General features: G+C 46.0%; 1 protein-coding gene across 1 annotated transcript in view; it reads right to left on the bottom strand.

Annotated features, from left to right (window-relative positions):
- TTC33 (tetratricopeptide repeat domain 33) overlaps positions 1-18,229 on the bottom strand; it is a 124,592-nt gene that overhangs the window by 39,842 nt on the left and 66,521 nt on the right. The window contains exon 3 of the mRNA XM_074952502.1: positions 17,759-17,840. Within this exon, the coding sequence (XP_074808603.1) occupies positions 17,759-17,840 (82 nt within the window). The remainder of the gene's footprint in view (positions 1-17,758; positions 17,841-18,229) is intronic.

Consider the following 18,229-nt stretch of genomic DNA (forward strand, 5'->3'; position numbering starts at 1 on the left):
AATCTGCCCCCCACACCAGGTCTCATCTAAATGCCTAATAGAGACTGATTTAAACTGTGAAGCATGAGGTTTAATATCCCTTCCTAACTCTGTATATTCTTCTTATCCATTTATCCAAATAAATGTACAATCCCTTTCTGAATCTTATTAAATTCTTGGCCTTAATAACTTCCTGTGGCAATGAGTTCCAAAGATTAAATGTGTTTTGTGTGAAAAAGTATATCCTTTTACCAATTTTGAATTTCTACCTTTTAAAAGGAGCAATGAGCTCAGGGCAGGTAGAATCCTCTGTCTGCATGGAACTGCACTGATGGCAAGGGATTTTTTATCAGCTACAAGTATCTTCCCCTGCAGAGCTAACTGAAAACCAGGGTCTAAATGCATAAAATAATGTTACATGTCTGTTCTTTCTGATTTCTAATTCAAAACAGCAATAAAACAACCCAACCAGTGCCTACGTCGTTGTACTAACATCGCTAAAATTTAAATTGCATATTTCATGAAGATTCTTGTACACCACTTTGAACATATAAAGTATTATCCAAATATTATTATTATTATTCCATTGGACCCTAGTTCAATGACAGGAAAATATATTTAAAATGAACTTAATATATAAAGGGTGCTAAAAAAAAATTTATTGCAAAACCCAAGAAGACGGTTGTTTGCATAGATTTCTCCACACCACTTGGAACTTTTTCCCAGTGGGCTATGTGAGTGATTAGAAGATGGCGTAGAAACAATGGTACCATCTCTCACATCTCTACAATTAAACCTTTCCTTGTACATTTTGCACTGTAATTTCAAAGGAGGGCATCACAAAATTTTCTATGTACTGTCTATGTGATTCTGTATGGGCCAATGAGTAACTGAGAGCAATGCAAAGATTCTCAGTGACTTATGTGGGCTTTGAATCAAGCCTTAGTTAAGCAATTACATACATCCCAGATGAGTTTCTGTAAGCACATACTGTATGCCCTCCAGTGACAATTAGGGCCTTTAAACCTCATTTCCTCTCTTCAAAAATTCTTAAAATATATTTGTCCAATAAAATAAAACATACATTAATGATAATATGGATAGATAACTGTTTAGTTCCTTTCTATAAATATTTACGGATTCCTACTGTCTTTAGATAGCATATTCATTTAAGCTGTTTATTAAACAACAAAGTAATCTGTACACTTACAATACATTACTTTGCTGCTGACTACGTAAATTGGGCACCTGCTATATATTAACATAAAATTTCCTTAACAAACTTAACTAATTAAGAGGACTACAGATATGCAAAGATTTACGTAAGTAGTTTCTTTCTATGTTAATCCTGAGAACATACCTAACAGCTATTATTCTTCATGCCTGAAAAGAAAAGATTTGCAAGGGATTCTTAAAAGAAAAAAAAAAAAAAAAAAGGAGTACTTGTGGCACCTTAGAGACTAACAAATTTATTTGAGCATAAGCTTCGTGAGCTACAGCTAACTTCTTCAGATGCATTGTCTCTAAGGTGCCACAAGTGCTCCTTTTCTTTTCACTTAAGGTGAGCTATTACCAGCAGGAGAGCGGGGCGGGGGGGGGGGGGAACCTTTTGTAGTGATAATCAAGGTGGGCCATTTCCAGCAGTTGACAAGAACGTCTGAGGAACGGTGGGGGGAAATAAACATGGGGAAATAGTTTTACTTTGTGTAATGACCCATCCACTCCCATTCTTTATGCAAGCCTAAGTTAATTGTATCCAGTTTGCAAATTAATTCCAATTCAGTAGTCTCTCATTCTGTCAGGAACAGTATCTCCGATAATGTCACGGCAAACCTGGTGGCTGAATTTTGTGACTTTGTCCTCACCCATAACTATTTCACATTTGGGGACAATGTATACCTTCAAATCAGTGGCACTGCTATGGGTACCTGCATGGCCCCACAGTATGCCAACATTTTTACGGCTGACTTAGAGCAACGCTTCCTCAGCTCTCGTCCCCTAAAGCCCCTACTCTACTTGCGCTACATTGATGACATCTTCCTCATCTGGACCCATGGAAAAGAAGCCCTTGAGGAATTCCACCATGATTTCAACAATTTCCCTCCCACCATCAACCTCAGCCTGGACCAGTCCACACAAGAGATCCACTTCCTGGACACTACGGTGCTAATAAGCGATGGTCACATAAACACCACCCTATACCAGAAACCTACTGACCGCTATTCCTACCTACATGCCTCCAGCTTTCATCCAGACCACACCAGACAATCCATTGTCTACAGCCAAGCTTTACAATACAACTGCATTTGCTCCAACCCCTCAGACAGAGACAAACACCTACAAGATCGCTATCAAGCATTCTTACAACTACAATACCCACCTGTTGAAGTGAAGAAACAGATTGACAGAGCCAGAAGAGTACCCAGAAGCCACCTACTACAGGACAGGCCCAACAAAGAAAATAAAAGAACGCCACTAGCCATCACCTTCAGGCCCCAACTAAAACCTCTCCAACGCATCATCAAGGAGCTACAACCTATCCTGAAGGACGAACCATCACTCTCACAGATCTTGGGAGACAGGCCAGTCCTTGCTTACAGACAGCCCCCCAACCTGAAGCAAATACTCACCAGCAACCACACACCACACAACAGAACCACTAACCCAAGAACCTATCCTTGCAACAAAGTCCGTTGCCAACTGTGTCCACATATCTATTCAGGGGACACCATCATAGGGTCTAATCACATCAGCCACACTATCAGAGGCTCGTTCACCTGCACATCTACCAATGTGATATATGCCATCATGTGCCAGCAATGCCCCTCTGCCACGTACATTGGTCAAACTGGACAGTCTCTACGTAAAAGAATAAATGGACACAAATCAGACGTCAAGAATTATAACGTTATTAAACCAGTCGGAGAACACTTCAATCTCTTTGGTCACTCGATTACAGACCTAAAAGTGGCAATTCTTCAACAAAAAAACTTCAAAAACAGACTCCAGTGAGAGACTGCTGAATTGGAATTAATTTGCAAACTGGATACAACTAACTTAGGCTTGAATAAAGACTGGGAGTGGATGGGTCATTAAACAGTAATCTATTTCCCCATGTTTATTCCCCCGTTCCTCAGACATTCTTGTCAACTGCTGGAAATGTCCCCCCCCGCCAGTAATAGCTCACCTTAAGTGATCACTCTGGTTACAGTGTGTATGGTAACACCCATTGTTTCATGTTCTCTATGTATATAAATCACCCCACTATATTTTCCACTGAATGCATCCAATGAAGTGAGCTGTAGCTCACGAAAGCTTATGCTCAAATAAATTTGTTAGTCTCTAAGGTGCCACAAGTATTCTTTTTCTTTTTGTGGATACAGACTAACACGGCTGCTACTCTGAAACAAGGGATTCTAAAGAATCCTTGTATCTAATCCCAAGAAATTCTAAAGAGGAATCACATTCTGTAGTGTGTTAGGCAGATTTTTTTTTCCAAAACCTCAACATTTTTTCTGACAAATTGATCCTTTGCTCAGTGAATGCATTATTGTTTCTCTAAATCTGCAGTTAAAAAATTGTCTGATTTAGCTGCACAACAGCTTTATTATTTTTGTTGGTATGGTGGGTTGGAACAAATTACCCAAGTGTATGAAAATACTGTTTAAATATTAACAATAATATTTTTGGAATGAATTATACGTTCCAATTTTGGGATAAACAATATTTTCACTGCTCAGATTAGTGCCTTTAAAAGCAGAAGGGCATCAAATTACACCAAGTTATGCTTCCTGGAAGTTAGTTAACACAAGTCAGATCGTAAATGACATCTGTACTAGCCACTTGCTTGCATTATAAGAATGTTGCCAACTTAGTTAAGGCCCAAAATGTAGGTTTTGTTTTAAAAAAAGGTTTTAGAAACCACACAGATAAGAAATTATTTCTTTACAATTTTTCAAAATATTTTTATATTTGAACATTTTCTTGGAGTGTTTTTTGAATGTGATCACAACAGTACTATGCACTACAAGAGGATCAGAAAGTAAACCGAACTCAGACCACCACAATGAAATTGACCAATTGTGTTACAACTGTCCAAGTAAATGTTAAAAGCAGGAAGGAAACAAAATAAATGGTGAAAACTAAATGTTATTTAAAAAATTCTTTCAATTTTCAATCTTCTCCAGTGGTATTACAAAGATAGGCAAGGACATTTTACAAACACATGTATTAATCTTGCCAGTATCTTTTTAAATACAAACTATGGTTCCAGCTCTGTAAGTATTCCATGCAGGTGGATGCCTTTGTCAGACAACACAGACTTAGGTCCCAGCAACATGCAGATGACACACAGCTCTAGCTACCCATCACCACATATGACACACCAGTACTACCAAGACGGTCCAGTGTTTGGATGAGATCAGCTCTTGGATGAAGAACAGCTGGCTAAAATTGAACCTGAGTATGGCAAAGGATCAGCTCCTTCCTCTCCCTCCCAGTGCCTCCGGCACACCAGGGAACAGCTGTTCAGTGGCATGCAGGAGGCATTGGAAGGGAGGGGGAGGAGCGGGGACAGGTCACACTTGGGAGAGGGGGCGGAAAGAGGCAAGACAGGGATGGAGCAGGGGTGGAAAGAGGTGGGGAGAGGGTGGGGTTTTGGGGAAGGGGTGGAGTGGGGGCAGGGACTGGGGCTGAGCGGGGGCTTTGGGGGTCTGCAAAAAAAAATTAATCAAAATAGGAGTCCTTGGGTTGCTAAAGTTTGAGAACCACTGTCCTAGAGCATACCTTTTAGGGAAAAAATCCAATCCTAATTTTAAAATTGTCAGTGATGGAAAATCCACCACAATCCTTGATAAATTGCTCCAATGGCTAATTACCCTCACTGTCAAAAATGTGCACCTTACTTCTAGTCTGAATTTGACTAGCTTCAACTTCCAGCCATTGGATCATGTAATTCCTTTCCCTGATGAACTGATGAGCCCATTATAGAATATTTGTTCCCTGTATAAGTACTTATAGACTGTAATCAAGTCATCCCTTAACCTTCTCTTTCTTAAGCTAAATAGATTGAGCTCCTTGAACCTAACACTATAAAGCAGATTTTCTAATCCGTCAGTCATTCTTGTGGCTCTTATCTGAGCCCTCTTCCATCTGTCAATATCCTTCTTTAATTCTGGACACCAGAACTAGATGCAGTATTCCAGCAACAGTCATACCAGTGCCAAATACACAGGTAAAATAAACTCTTTACTCTAATTCAAGATTTCCCTGTTTATGCATCCAAGGATCACTTTTACCCCTTTGCCCACAGTGTTGCACTGGGAGTTCATGTTCAGCTGATTATCCAACATTACCCCAAAATCTTTTTCCGAGTCACGGCTTCGCAGGTTAGAGTCCCCCATCCTGTAAGTATGGCCTACATTCTTTATTCCTAGATGTACAGAAGCAAGAGATAACATCAGCATTCTTCATAGCTACAGATAGATGAGGATGGGCAGGCAGTGGCCACCACAGAGAAGACGACTGGGAGGAATTCCACACAGCTAGAAGTTTCCAATCCATACCAGGTCCTCAATGTGGAAACTGTGGAAGGTACTTCTCAAGAACTGGCTGATCCAAGGGAACAGAGAGACGTATGGGACATACCTGTGGACGGCAGCTCAGCCAAACTTCTAAGAAAACCAAGCTTGCCCACAAAGAGTTCCCCAACCATCTAAAGAAGACAGACAATCTTTGTTGGGTATTCAATACTCAGAAATATTGAAAGAGCTCTCTGCATAGGCCAACTGCACAGTGTTCTGTCTTTCTGAAGCCAAGATACCACTCTAAGATTGGATAGGCTTCTGAAGTTGATGGGCAAAGATTGATGGGTGATGGTTCACACCTGCACTAATGACACTGCATTGTGTGGTATCTCACAGATAATAGATGACCTCAGAAAATTTGGAAGTGGGCTGAAGAAGAAGATTGTCAAGCAATGTTCTTAGAAATCCTTCCTGTCTCAGGAGTAAGAAGATTTTGTAAGGGAACTGCTGGCTGGGGAAGTGGCGTACAATGGAAAGTTTAGTTTTGTAGCACACTGGTCCACCTTCTATGGCAGTGGTCCACAAAGTGTGGGACTCTCCCCCCTAAGGAGGCAAGGAGGAACGTTTTGGTGGGCCCCAGACCCCGCTCCACCCTCAGCTCTGCTTTGGCCCCACACCCAGCTGCGGCTCTGCTCCCAGCCCCAGTCCTGCCTCCAGCCTTGGCCCCTGACTGCGGCGCGGCCACGGCTTCCACTCCTGGTCCCGGCTCCGGCAGTGGTTCTGCTCCCGGCCTTGCCCCCAGGCCGTGGCTGCACTCTGAGCCCCGGCTCCAGCTCCATTCCAGGTCCCGGCTCCGCCCCAGCCATGGCTCTGCTCCCAGGCCCCAGCTCAGCCTCAGCTTCGCTCTCAGCTCAGCCCCGGCCCCGCCGCCAGCCTTGGCTCCCAGCCCCGGCTCTGCTCTTGGCCCCCGCCTCATCCCTGCCCCCAGCTTCGGCCTCCGGCTACAGCTTCGCTTTGGGACCCAGCCTCATCTCCACCCCCAGCCTTGGCTCTGCTCCCACGCCCTGCCTCGGCCCCTGGCTGAAGCTCTGTTCCCAGAGGTGGATGGGGTAAGGGGGGCGTGACTGAAATGTTTGGGGACTACTGTTCTATGGGGAAAGGGAGCTATATAGTTTGGATGGCCTCAGCCTCAGCAGAAGGGAACAAATCTCCTCAAGGAGAGGAATAGTCAGGAGGGGAGTTCACTAACGAAATGGGAGGGTAAAAAGAGGGAAGATATGAGCATTCATTTTAGCTCAGAATCAAGATGTTATGAACAAAATTAATCAAGGACCTAACGGACATAAAGAGAAGAAATTCTTGAGTTACCTATATACCAATGCTAGGAGCCTGGGTAACAAACAAGAGGAACTGGAACTCATTCATGGGCATAAATTCAATTTAGTAGGTATTACTGAAACCTGGTGGGATGATTTGCACAACTGGAATGTTAAAATCAATAGTTATAACCTATTTAGGAAGGACTGAGTGGGCAAAAGGGGGAGAAGTGTCACTCTATGTCAAAAATGGCATTACCTCTTTCCGATTTGCTGATAACTAGGAATAGAATGATCTTGAATACTTATGGCTCAATGTCCTAAGAGATAAAGCACGAGATGGATTATTAGTTAGTGTCTGCCACAAACCACCAAATCATACTAGGGAACAGGATGACCGCTTCTGTAGGCATGTATCTATAATATGTAGGAAAAAAAGCTGCGTGATCATGGGGGACTTCAGTTGAGTGACATCTGCTGGAGGACTCATACTGCCAGTAGTAAAACATCCTTAAATTTCTTAATATTATAGATGACTATTCCCTAACACAAAACAAATGTTGCAACATAGCAGAATTTTATATTAGATCTTGTCCTCATAGATAAAGAGGAACTGATCAGAGAACTAAAAATTAATGCTGGCTTAGGTACAATTGATCATGACTTGATCACACACTTTTATGTGCAAACAGAATAAAGTCCAAACCAGGACGTATATATAGATATAGATATCTATATCTATACATTTACACATGCACTCACACACATATAAACCTGGTGCTTTAAAAGGACTCCAGTTTCACAAAGCTGAAAACAATTATAAGAAAAATCAACTCTGAAGAAGAATTTAATCAGAAAAAAGTCAGTGACAATGGAGAAATGTTTTAGAACATTTTACAAGATGCCCCAAAAAAGCCACAATCTAGGAAGATGGCCATATTGGCTAAATAAATGACCCGGTTTAGAGGGGACATGAAGATACCTATAAAAAATAATAATATATAACAAATGAAAGGAAGGGGAAGTTGTTAGAAATGAATGTAAATCAGGAGCTAGGAATTGTAGAAAATTGATAATGGAAGCAAACAGACATAAGGAGAAATCTATAGCCAACAGAGTTATGGACAAAAAGGAAGTTTTTTATATATATTAGGAGGGAAAAAGAATCCTGACAATGGTATCGGTCCATTACTAGATGGACATGGTAGAATTATCAATACTTCTGTAATGCAGAACAGGCAGAAGTGTTCAATAAATATTTCTTTTCTGTGTTTGGGGAAAAGCAGATTATGTAGTCTCATCATATGAGAACGATAATACTCTTTCCACTAAACTAGTAGCTCAGGAGGATGTTCAACAGCAGCTACTGAAGCTGAACATTTTAAAACCAGAAGGTCCAGATAACTTGCACTCAAGAGTTTAAAAAGAGCTGGCTGAGGATCTCATTGGACCATTGACGTTGATTTTCAGAAGGTCTTGGGCTAGTTTCAGAAGACTTGAAGAAAGCTAATGTTGTGCCAATATTTAAAATGAGTAAATGGGATGAATTGGCTAATTATAGTCCTGTGAGTCAGACACACTTCAAAACCAGTTGTATCTTTGCTAATTGTCAGCTTTTAAAACTCCTCATATGTGACTATCTGCATTTTTAGATGCATATATACCTTGGTAAACCTGGCTCTAAGTATATTTGAAGGTATGTTAGGTGCCCCTTCTTGCCTCCTACAGGCTTTGAATAATGCAAAGAGTTAAGTGGAATTTCAGAGAAGCAATTTGTTGTATAAAATCAAGAGGAAAATAATTGACTATGAACTGTAGCCGGATGTGAAAGGAAAAATAAACGTCCACTTCTTTGATCCGTTAATGTAAAACAAATTATGAGTGTGCTTCATTAGAAACATTCAGTGGTTTCAAAAGAAAGCTATTAATGGATCCTAATGTCTACTCCACTGAAACAAAAGGACCATTTTTAATTAATACAGGGGCCTACTCCTTTGTTTCAACAGAGCCTTTCTAATGTAACATATAACGTGCATAGAGATGTGAGCCAAATAATTCAGTATATTTGATATGTTACCCAAGGGAATTCATGAAGAAAAATTATATAAGCTGTAAAGGGTGTGTCTTGAAACTACTAAAGAACAGAAAGCCACAATTAAAGAAGGACTAAACCTTCAGTATCTATGCACAATCGGATGCCATCTTGGTGTTATTTCACTACAAATGGTCTCTATATATTTGATTATTAATAAACTTCCACATTTTTGAGGAGTCAAACATTCTCCAGCCCAGGAAAAACAAAACATGACAACATCCAAAGAGGTGAGAGGTGATTATCATCACATCCCCATTCAAATAGTGTTCAGGTTTTTGTTTTTCTTTAGTTTTGCCTTTATTTACTTTTTTTTTTTTTTTTTTTTTTTACTGGAAACAGTCAATTATAATATTATAGATTCTAACAATGAATAAAGCATATTTCCCATAAAATAAACAACAATTAATTTACTATAGCACCATGGGGTTTGGGGTTTTTTTTGTCCTTTTTCTTTTCTGCCCACTAGCCTGTTTTTTTTCTTCTATATTTTTCAATAGCCACATTTTCCTTCAGAGTATTTTTCCCCTTTTAACTGTTTATTCTCTTAATCTTTAATCCTCTCTCTTTTCTGATGTGGACTTCCTCTTACTTTTACGTGCAGTGTTCTCTCTCCTGTCTTTGTCTCATTCCACCCATTGGTCCCTTCCCCTTGCCAATCACCAGCCCTTTGGTTCTTTTCCCAATAGGGCACTATGACAAAACATGATATATATGCTTAATTTCTAAAATAGTATTTGAGGATTCATGGAGATGGGAGTGGGGAAGAGGTGGCTTTTGGTCATCATATACTCCCAAACAATAGGGAAAAATACCTTCTCCTGGAAATCTGAATGGGTAGTAAGAGTCAACAAATACAGCAATTCCAACATAATACCAGAACTATTCCCCTTTGGTTACCGGGTCCAGATTTTACTAAGGCCTCTGCTATGAGCAAGTATGTACCCAAAGTATTAATACAACTGGTCTGAGAGAAAACAGAATGTCTCCTTGGGAAATATACCCCAGGCACACACAGGCCATTGTGAATATGTCAACTGCCTTCTTCTCAGTACACCATTAGAAAGTAGGAATATGTATATTTTTAAAAGGCCAGGGAGAAAGCCTAAGTGGAGAGAGGAGAACATACTGCTGGCGCCAAACTAGGGAATCAGTCAAACACTAGGGTTTGGTTTCTGTAAACATATAACATTTAACATGGTTTCTCCTGGTCCTCCACCTCATCTGCTGGGCTGCAGTCATTTCCTGAAATCAGTGAAATAATAGAACATATCTGATATATTCGACAGCACAGCAGATATGTTCTACTGTGGTGTGCCTACATTCAGAAGCAGTCTGGCAGTTAACATTGTTTTAAAAGGTAAGGAGCAAAAAGAAGCAAATCAACCATGTGAATGGGAAACAAACCTAAAACATCTTAAATGAAAAACCGAAAATGGCATAACAAAAGCTTAAATGAAAAGTAAAAAAAGGTAAAAGGATATTGAACCCACACATCTTATCTTCTCTCCCTCTAACTGGCTCCTGATTTCCAATTCAAAAATTCACTGAATGTATGTTACAAAAAGATGGGAAAAAGACAGTTACCTTTTCTGTAACTGGTGTTCTTCGAGATGTGTTGCTCATGTCTATTCCACAACAGGTGTGCGTGCTCACCACGTGCACCGGTGCCGGAAGTTTTTCCCCCAAGCAGTACCCATAGGGGGGAGCGCCCCCGGCAACTCCTAAGGGGAGCTGCACACTGCCCCCACCCTCAGTTCCTTCTTGCCAGACAACTCCAACAGAGGGGAAGGAGGGTGGGATGTGGAATAAACATGAGCTACACATCTCGAAGAACATCAGTTATGGAAAAACTGTCTTTTCCTCTTTGAGTGATTGTGCATGTGTATTCCACAATAGGTGATTCCAAGCTATATCTGTTGGAGGTGGGTAGGAATTCACAAGTTCCCAGGACGGAGGACAGCTCTGCCAAACCCAGTGTCATCCCTGGTTTGGGGGATGATCGCACAGCGTGAGGTGAACGTGTGAACCGAAGACCACGTGGCGGCCCTACAAATGTCCTGGATGGGGACATGGGCCACGAAGGTAGCTGAAGAGGCCTACACCCGAGTTGAGTGTGCCCTCACAATGGGTGGCGGGAGGACACCCACCAGCTCATAACATGAACGGATACACAAAGTGATCCAATTGGAAAGCCGCTGAAAGCCTCAGCCGAGGTGACGAACAGCTGCGAGGACTTTCTGAACAGCTTGGTCCGCTTGAGGTAGAAAGCCAGAGCCCTCCGCACATCGAGCGTTTGGAGATGGCACTCCTCACTGGACGTGTGAGGCTGGGGGCAGAGGACCGGTAGAAAAATGTCCTGACCCATGTGGTAGGTGGAGACCACCTTCTGGAGGAAAACGGGGTGTGGGCGGAGCTGGACCTTGTCCTTATGAAAGACCATGTATGGAAGCTCAGAGGTCAGGGCCCTGAGCTCCGAGACTTGCCTGGCCGACGTGATTGCAACCAGGAAAGTCACCTTCCACGAGAGGTGAAACCAGGAGCACGTGGCCAGGGGTTCAAACGGGGGCCCCGTGAGATGAGCCAACACCAGGTTTAGGTCCCACTGCGGGACCGGGAGGTCTAGAATATGGAAAAAGATGGTCCAAACCCTTAAGGAACTAGTCAGTCATAGCATGAGAAAATACCATGTGCCCTTGCACCAGTGGATGGAAGGCCGATATGGCTGCCAGGTGCACCTTGACTGACGAGAGCACCAGGCCCTGGGCCCTCAGGTGGAGGAGGTAATCAAGGATAAGATGGATCGGGGCAGTCACCGGGCAGACACCCTGGTCCGCCACCCACCTAGAAAACCGGGACCACTTCGCCAAATAAGCGCGGCAAGTGGAGAGCCATCTACTTTAGAGGAGGACGCGCTGAACCTGCTCTGAGCACATTCCTTCCTCTCCACCTAACCATTGAGCAGCCATGCCATAAGGTGAAGAACAACCAGATTGGGTGGAGGAGGCGGCCCTGGTCCTGAGAGAGCGGGTCCAGGCGGAGCGGCAACGGCCACGGCAGAGCTACCGCAAGGCCCGTGAGGGTCCCGTATCAATGCTGCCTGGGCCATGCCAGGGCAATCAGGAAGACCCAGGCTTTGTCTGTCTATTTTCTTCAGGACCCTGCTGATTAGAGGCAACGGGGGAAAGGCTTAGAGAAGCCAGCCTGACCAGGACAGGAGAAAGGCATCGGAGAGAGCGCCCCTCTCCAGGCCGCCCCGGTGCAGAACTGGGAGCATCGCCAGTTCTGCTGAGTTGCGAACAGGTCCACCTGGGGAGTTCCCCACCTTTTGAAGAGCCGGTGGGCCACTTCCAGGTGGAGGGACCACTCGTATTGCGAGGAAAAGTCCCTGCTCAAGCGATCCATCCTCTCATTCCAGGTGCCCGGTAGGTGGAAGGCCTTCAGGTGGACGTCCTGGGCTATACAGAAGTCCCACAGCCTGAGGGCTTCGCAGCAGAGGATCAGGTCCCGCCTTACCTGTTGATATAGAACATCAAGGCCAAGTTGTCCGTGAGGACCCTGACAACATTGCCCTCCAGGTGCGAGCAGAAGGCCATACATGCCAGTCGCACCGCCCTGAGCTCCTTGACGTTTATACGTAAGATCAGGTCTTGAGCCAACCACAGCCTTGGGTCTGAAAGTTTCCCATATGGGGCCCCCAACCCTGTCCCTGAACGGGACCCCTTGGAGCATGTTGTTTGGGGCAGACCACCACCATCATAGGGAGGTGATCACAGAGTTTGGCACGGTGAGGACCTTGTCCATCCTGTCAGTGGCCTGCGAGAACTTCGAGGCCAACAAGAGCTGGAGGGGCCCTCATCCTGAGTCTGGCATAACAGACCACATATGTGCACACCGACATGTGACCCAAGAGTTGTAGGCAAACCCTGGCTGTTGTCACCAGTAACCTCATGACCTAGTTGATGAGACCTTTCAGGGTCTCAAATCTGTCTGGCGGGAGAGAGGCCCTGGCTGACACTGTGTCCAGGAGCGCCCCAATGAACTCTGTGCATTGGACCGGGACTAACGTGGACTTGGTGTTTACCAACAGGCCCAAAGCAATGCCCGTGGACAGGAGGAGCGCCACTTGATCCCTCACCTGCGACCAGGAGGTGCCCTTGACAAGCCAATCGTCCAGATAAGGAAATATCTGGACCCCCTGCCGTCTGAGGTAGGCTGCTACCACCAACATGCATTTTGTAAACACCCTGGGGGTACTGGACAGACCAAACGGGAGGACCGTGAATTGGTAATGATTCTGTCTCACCACGAAATGGAGGAAGCGCCTGTGCGCCTCGAATATGTGGATGTGGAAGTACGCGTTCTGTAGATTGAGGGCAGCGTACCAGTCCTGGGTTCCAGGGAGGGGATGATGGAGGCCAGGGAGACCATGCGGAACTTGAGCTTCACCATGTACTGGTTCAGATCTGGGAGGTCCAGGATGGGCCTGAGCCCCCTTTGGCCTTCGGAATAAGGAAATAACGGGAGTAATACCCCTTGCCCATGAACTCCTCAGGCACCGCCTCTATCGCTCCTAGACCTAGGAGCTGCCCCACCTCCTGCTCGAGCAGAGCTTCATGCGAGGGGTCCCCCAAGGGGGACGGGGCGGTGAAGAACTAAACTGGAGGGTGTAGCCCCGGGAGATGGTGTTGAGGACCCATCGGTCCGAGGTTAGCCGTAATCATTCCAGGAGGAAAGCACACAACCAATTGGAGAAGGGAAGTTTTATTGGGAATGGATCCCCGATGAGGACTGGTGGGGTGCCCCCGAGCGTCCCGTCAAAAACTCCTTTTCCCCGCCTGCTTGCCCTTGGAGGACCCAGGCTGGGGGGCAGGCTGAGACTGCCTTTGAGGGCATCTCTTATAGCCCCACTGCTTCTTATGGGTGGCCTCGTACTTCAGGAGGGTAGCCTGGGCGGGAGTCTGCTGCAGCTGGAACTTAGGTTTTGCCGGAGCCGGGACATAGATGCCCAGAGTCTGGAGGGTCGTGAGGGAGTCTTTCATGCCATGCAGCCTTGTATCTGTTTCCTCCGCAAACAGAGCTTTCCCGTCAAACGGGAGATCCCGCATGGAAGACTGCGCCCCACTGGACAGCCCAGAGAGCAGGAGCCATGACGCCCATCTCATGGACACCGCAGAGGCCATTGATTGTGCGGCCGTATCTGCAGCATCCGAGGCTGGCTGCAGGGACGCCCTCGTGGCCGCTGCCCCTTCCTCCACTAGTGCCTTGAACTCTTTCCTATCGCTCTCCTGGAGGGAGTCCTCAAACTTGGGCAGGGAGCCCCACAGACTGAATTTGTACCGGCCCAGGAGAGTCTGATGGTTTGCCACTTGTAACTGGAAGCTCGAAGATGAATAAACTTTCCTTCTGAAAGAGTCCAGTCTCCTAGAGTCTTTGTTCTTTGGGGTCAGGGCTGGCTGACCCTGCCATTTCATGTGCTTGACGAACTCGACAACTAGGGAGTTGGGCACCGGGTGGGTATACAAGTACTCATGCCCCTTAGCGGGTACAAAGTACTTGCATTCCGCCTTTTTAGAGATGGGGGCCATCGAGGCCGGTATTTGCCACAGGGAATTTGAAATCTTAGCCACCCCTTCATGGAGAGGCAAGGCCACCCTACCTGGTGCCAATGGGGACAACACGTTAAACAGGGAGGTTTGAGGGCTCCTCCATCTCCTCTGCCTGGAGATGGAGGCTTGCTGCCACCCTCTTTAAGAGTTCTTGGTGGGCCTCTTGCGGGATGGAGGCGGGCGGGGCCACAATCGCCTCCTCCGGCTGTCAGCAAGAGGCCAGCACCAGAGGATCCACCACCTGGTTGGACTCCGGGCACGGTGCCGAAGACACATGTCCCACCGCCTCCTTTCTCGGGGGTCTGGAGAAGGAGGCCGACGGTGCCTCCGAAGCTCCAGCCACCGAGCAAGCTCCCACCGGGGGCTGCGCCGGAGGCCACGGTGCCCACTGCTACCATTGAGCTGGCCACAACGCTCGGTGCCACTGCACTTGCTGTGGCACCAGCAAGGCCGGCTGTTCGGGTTGACTGGCCTGGCCCATCGAAGGACAGCTACGAATGGAGATTGGGCTGGCATAAGATCTGCTGCTGTCTCTGGACTGGGAGGAGCGGTGGTGCCGGGATCTATGATGGCCATGGGACCGCGATCTCGACGTGGAGGATCGGTACCGGCAGTAACAGCTGCTCCGTGAATGGCCTTGACAGGCGGACCTACAACAGTGAAATGCTGGCGATCGATCCCTGGGTCTGCGATGTCTTGGCGGAGACTTGGAGCGGGAGTCCGAGCAGGAACGGTGTCGACGACCGTGCCATGATTGACTGTGGTACCCTCTCCAAGACAAGGACCGATGGCGATGCCCGCCACGGTCCCGCTGATATTCGCTCCTTGAGGACAAGCGGTGCCGCGAGTCCTGGCCAGACAGAACCCATCCAGACAGTCTGGTCAGCGTCGAGGGCTATCCACCTGGACTCTGCCCCGAGCGATTGCTGGGCAGTGATCGGCATCAGGAACGTTCCCTCGACCGAGACGGGTACCAGGCCGGAGGCGACTGCGGAGATCCCAGCTGATGCTTCCCTCTGGAGTGCGGGGCCGACACTGGCGGCGCTCCGGGCACCAGCATGGACATAACGCCCCGGGCTGCCTGGAGGGCTTCAGGCGTGGACAGCATCAGGACATCTGGAGAGGCCTGTTCTGAAGGGGCTGGGCTACTCCACTCAACGTGAGTCAGAGGCCTGGGGCCTGGTGGGGATCGAGGACTGCCCGACTTGGGCCTAGCCTCTGTCCCAGACTTCCCTCAGTGCCGCTGAGAAGAGGGAGTCTTTCTGGCCCTCTTGGCATGCCCCGGGGACGGGCAGCGATGCCGACTGGTCAATGGCACCGGAGGGCTGCTGCGTACTGACGCCGCAGTGCCGGGTACTGATTCGGAGCAGCTTGCTGGGGTCAGGGTCAGCGCCGACTCCATGAGGATGGCCCGGAGCCTAATGTCACTTTCTCTTTTGGTCCAAGGCTTAAACGACTTGCAAATCTTGCACCTTTTGCTGATATGGGTTTCTCCCAAGCAGCGCAAACAGTCTGCATGCGGGTCACTTCTTGGCATAGAACGCCTACAAGAGCCGCACAACTTAAACCCAGGGGTGCGGGGCATGCCCCAGCCCGGGCTCACTGACTAACTAAACTAACTTAACAGCTAAATAACTACAGGTACTAAAGCTGAACGAACGAACAGTTCTGGGGACGAGCTACGGCAAAGCTGGAGCAGAGCAGTTCCGACACACCTTCACTGGCGGCAAGAAGGAACTGAAGATGCGGGGAGTGCGCAGCTCCCCTTATACCGCACCAGGCAGGCGCCACTCCAGGGGTCGCTCCCCCCTATGGGTACTGCTAGCGGAAAAACGTCCGGCACCAGTGCACGTGGCGAGCACGCACACCTATTGTGGAATACACATAAGCAATAACTTGAAGAAGAATCTTATTTTTCTACTTAGCCAAGAGGGGGATACAAGCACATGGACATGCATAAAATAATGGTGTCCAGTAACTTTGCCACTGAAGCCATATAAAAAGTAAGTCACTGTGAGGTCAGCAGTTTTCTTAGTCCATACAGCTGATACTGCTACTAGCTGGGTGAAACCTTATTATGGGCTGAGATACAATCTAGTTCAAAACGGTGAGTGAATATGTTCTTTATTTAAGGTAGTTGTATGAGACATTGAAGGACCATACCTAAAACATGGACTAATACAGTCTGCCAGAAACCAGCACCATGTGTGGTTGTGGCGGGGGGGTCACTTAGTATTGCAGTTAGGTGTGTGTACAGGTGCAGATGTGTGACTGAACACACAGAAACTGAGAAGAGACAAGAACAAAGCAAGAGGCAGAAGCAACAAAACAAAAAAGCCAAGAAGTAGCCTGTGAGCACAGTATGACCCTGGGGAAAACTGGAGAGTTTTGGGTCTGTTGGCTAAAGAGGTCTGGAGCTATAAACTAAGAAACTGCTCCTTTTGTTCGTAGTTCCTCCTGCCTTTGGAGAAGCGGAGCTTTGTACTTTCCTTGTAAATAAACAAGATTGCATCAAAGAGAATACCAGACTCCATAAATTTCTACTTCTAACTGGAAAGTCCCCATGGCCCCAAAATTTCACTAGCCGCTTGAATAGAAAAGGGACATTACATATCAAGGTTTCAGTGCTGTGTTGGTGGTTGCTGGAGCCTTAACCCATCAAAACAGCCCTGAAACAGAGCCTGGATGGTTGAGACCAACGAATGTATTTGACTAAATGCATTTTCCTCCAAAGTTTGTCTGTGCCAGTAAGTGGACACCAAAATATGGGGCATGTATTTCATATACCATATATTCTTTTTTTGAAGGGGGGGGGGTGAGAAAAAAGGAAGGAGGTGGCAATAAACTAATTCTTCAGTAAGATCATATGGATTATTAATGGCAGATTCGGAGATCTTTACTTACCTGGAGTAATGATAATAAATATAATTTTTCAATGTCTGAATTTAAAATTTACATTTAGACGTTGAATTCATACCTGGACAGAGATGTTATTATGACACACTTGGCAAGGGTAAAAATACTCTAACCTGTAGAAGATTCCCTGTTATGCTGAAAGAGGAGAAAGGGATCTATCCCTGAGCCTATAACAAGCAATATTTCTTCAACTCAGTGGCTCATGTGCAGTTGCACTCTCCTTTTACATACACAAGTGGTGACAGGGTTTTAGGCATAATCTGTTTAAGACTACAATATAACTTTGGATTTCTAAATTAACAAAGAATTTTCATGAGTTACCTGTGATTTCATTTCATAAAGTGCAGCATCTTCTGGAGTTAACTGAAGTGCTTCATCCCATTTGTGAACAGCATCCCAGTACCTGTAGTTATTAAAACAATATTATGTTCTCACTATGTTTATGAATCGTTTAGACTGGGTATTTCAACTGATATCATCCTCACCACCAAAGTATTGGCGCATCTTACAAATATTAATATTTGTAATATCTCAAGACACCCCACAATACAGGGAACTATTACCTCCATTTTACAGATGGGAGAACTGAGGCACCGAGAGATTAAGAAGTAGGTGTTCAAGTGCTCAGGTCTGACAACTGGAGCCAGATTTTTTACAAATGTTCTGAACCCAACAGCTTCCACTTATGTACAGAGTTTCAAAACAGATCAGCACTCAACATGCTGGGCTCATTTGGAAAAAATAACTACTTATTTTGATGCCTAAAAGATGAGCTCTCTTGAAAATCTGACC

The sequence above is a fragment of the Natator depressus genome, chromosome 5, assembly GCF_965152275.1.
Source record: "Natator depressus isolate rNatDep1 chromosome 5, rNatDep2.hap1, whole genome shotgun sequence".
NCBI lineage: Eukaryota > Metazoa > Chordata > Testudines > Cheloniidae > Natator > Natator depressus.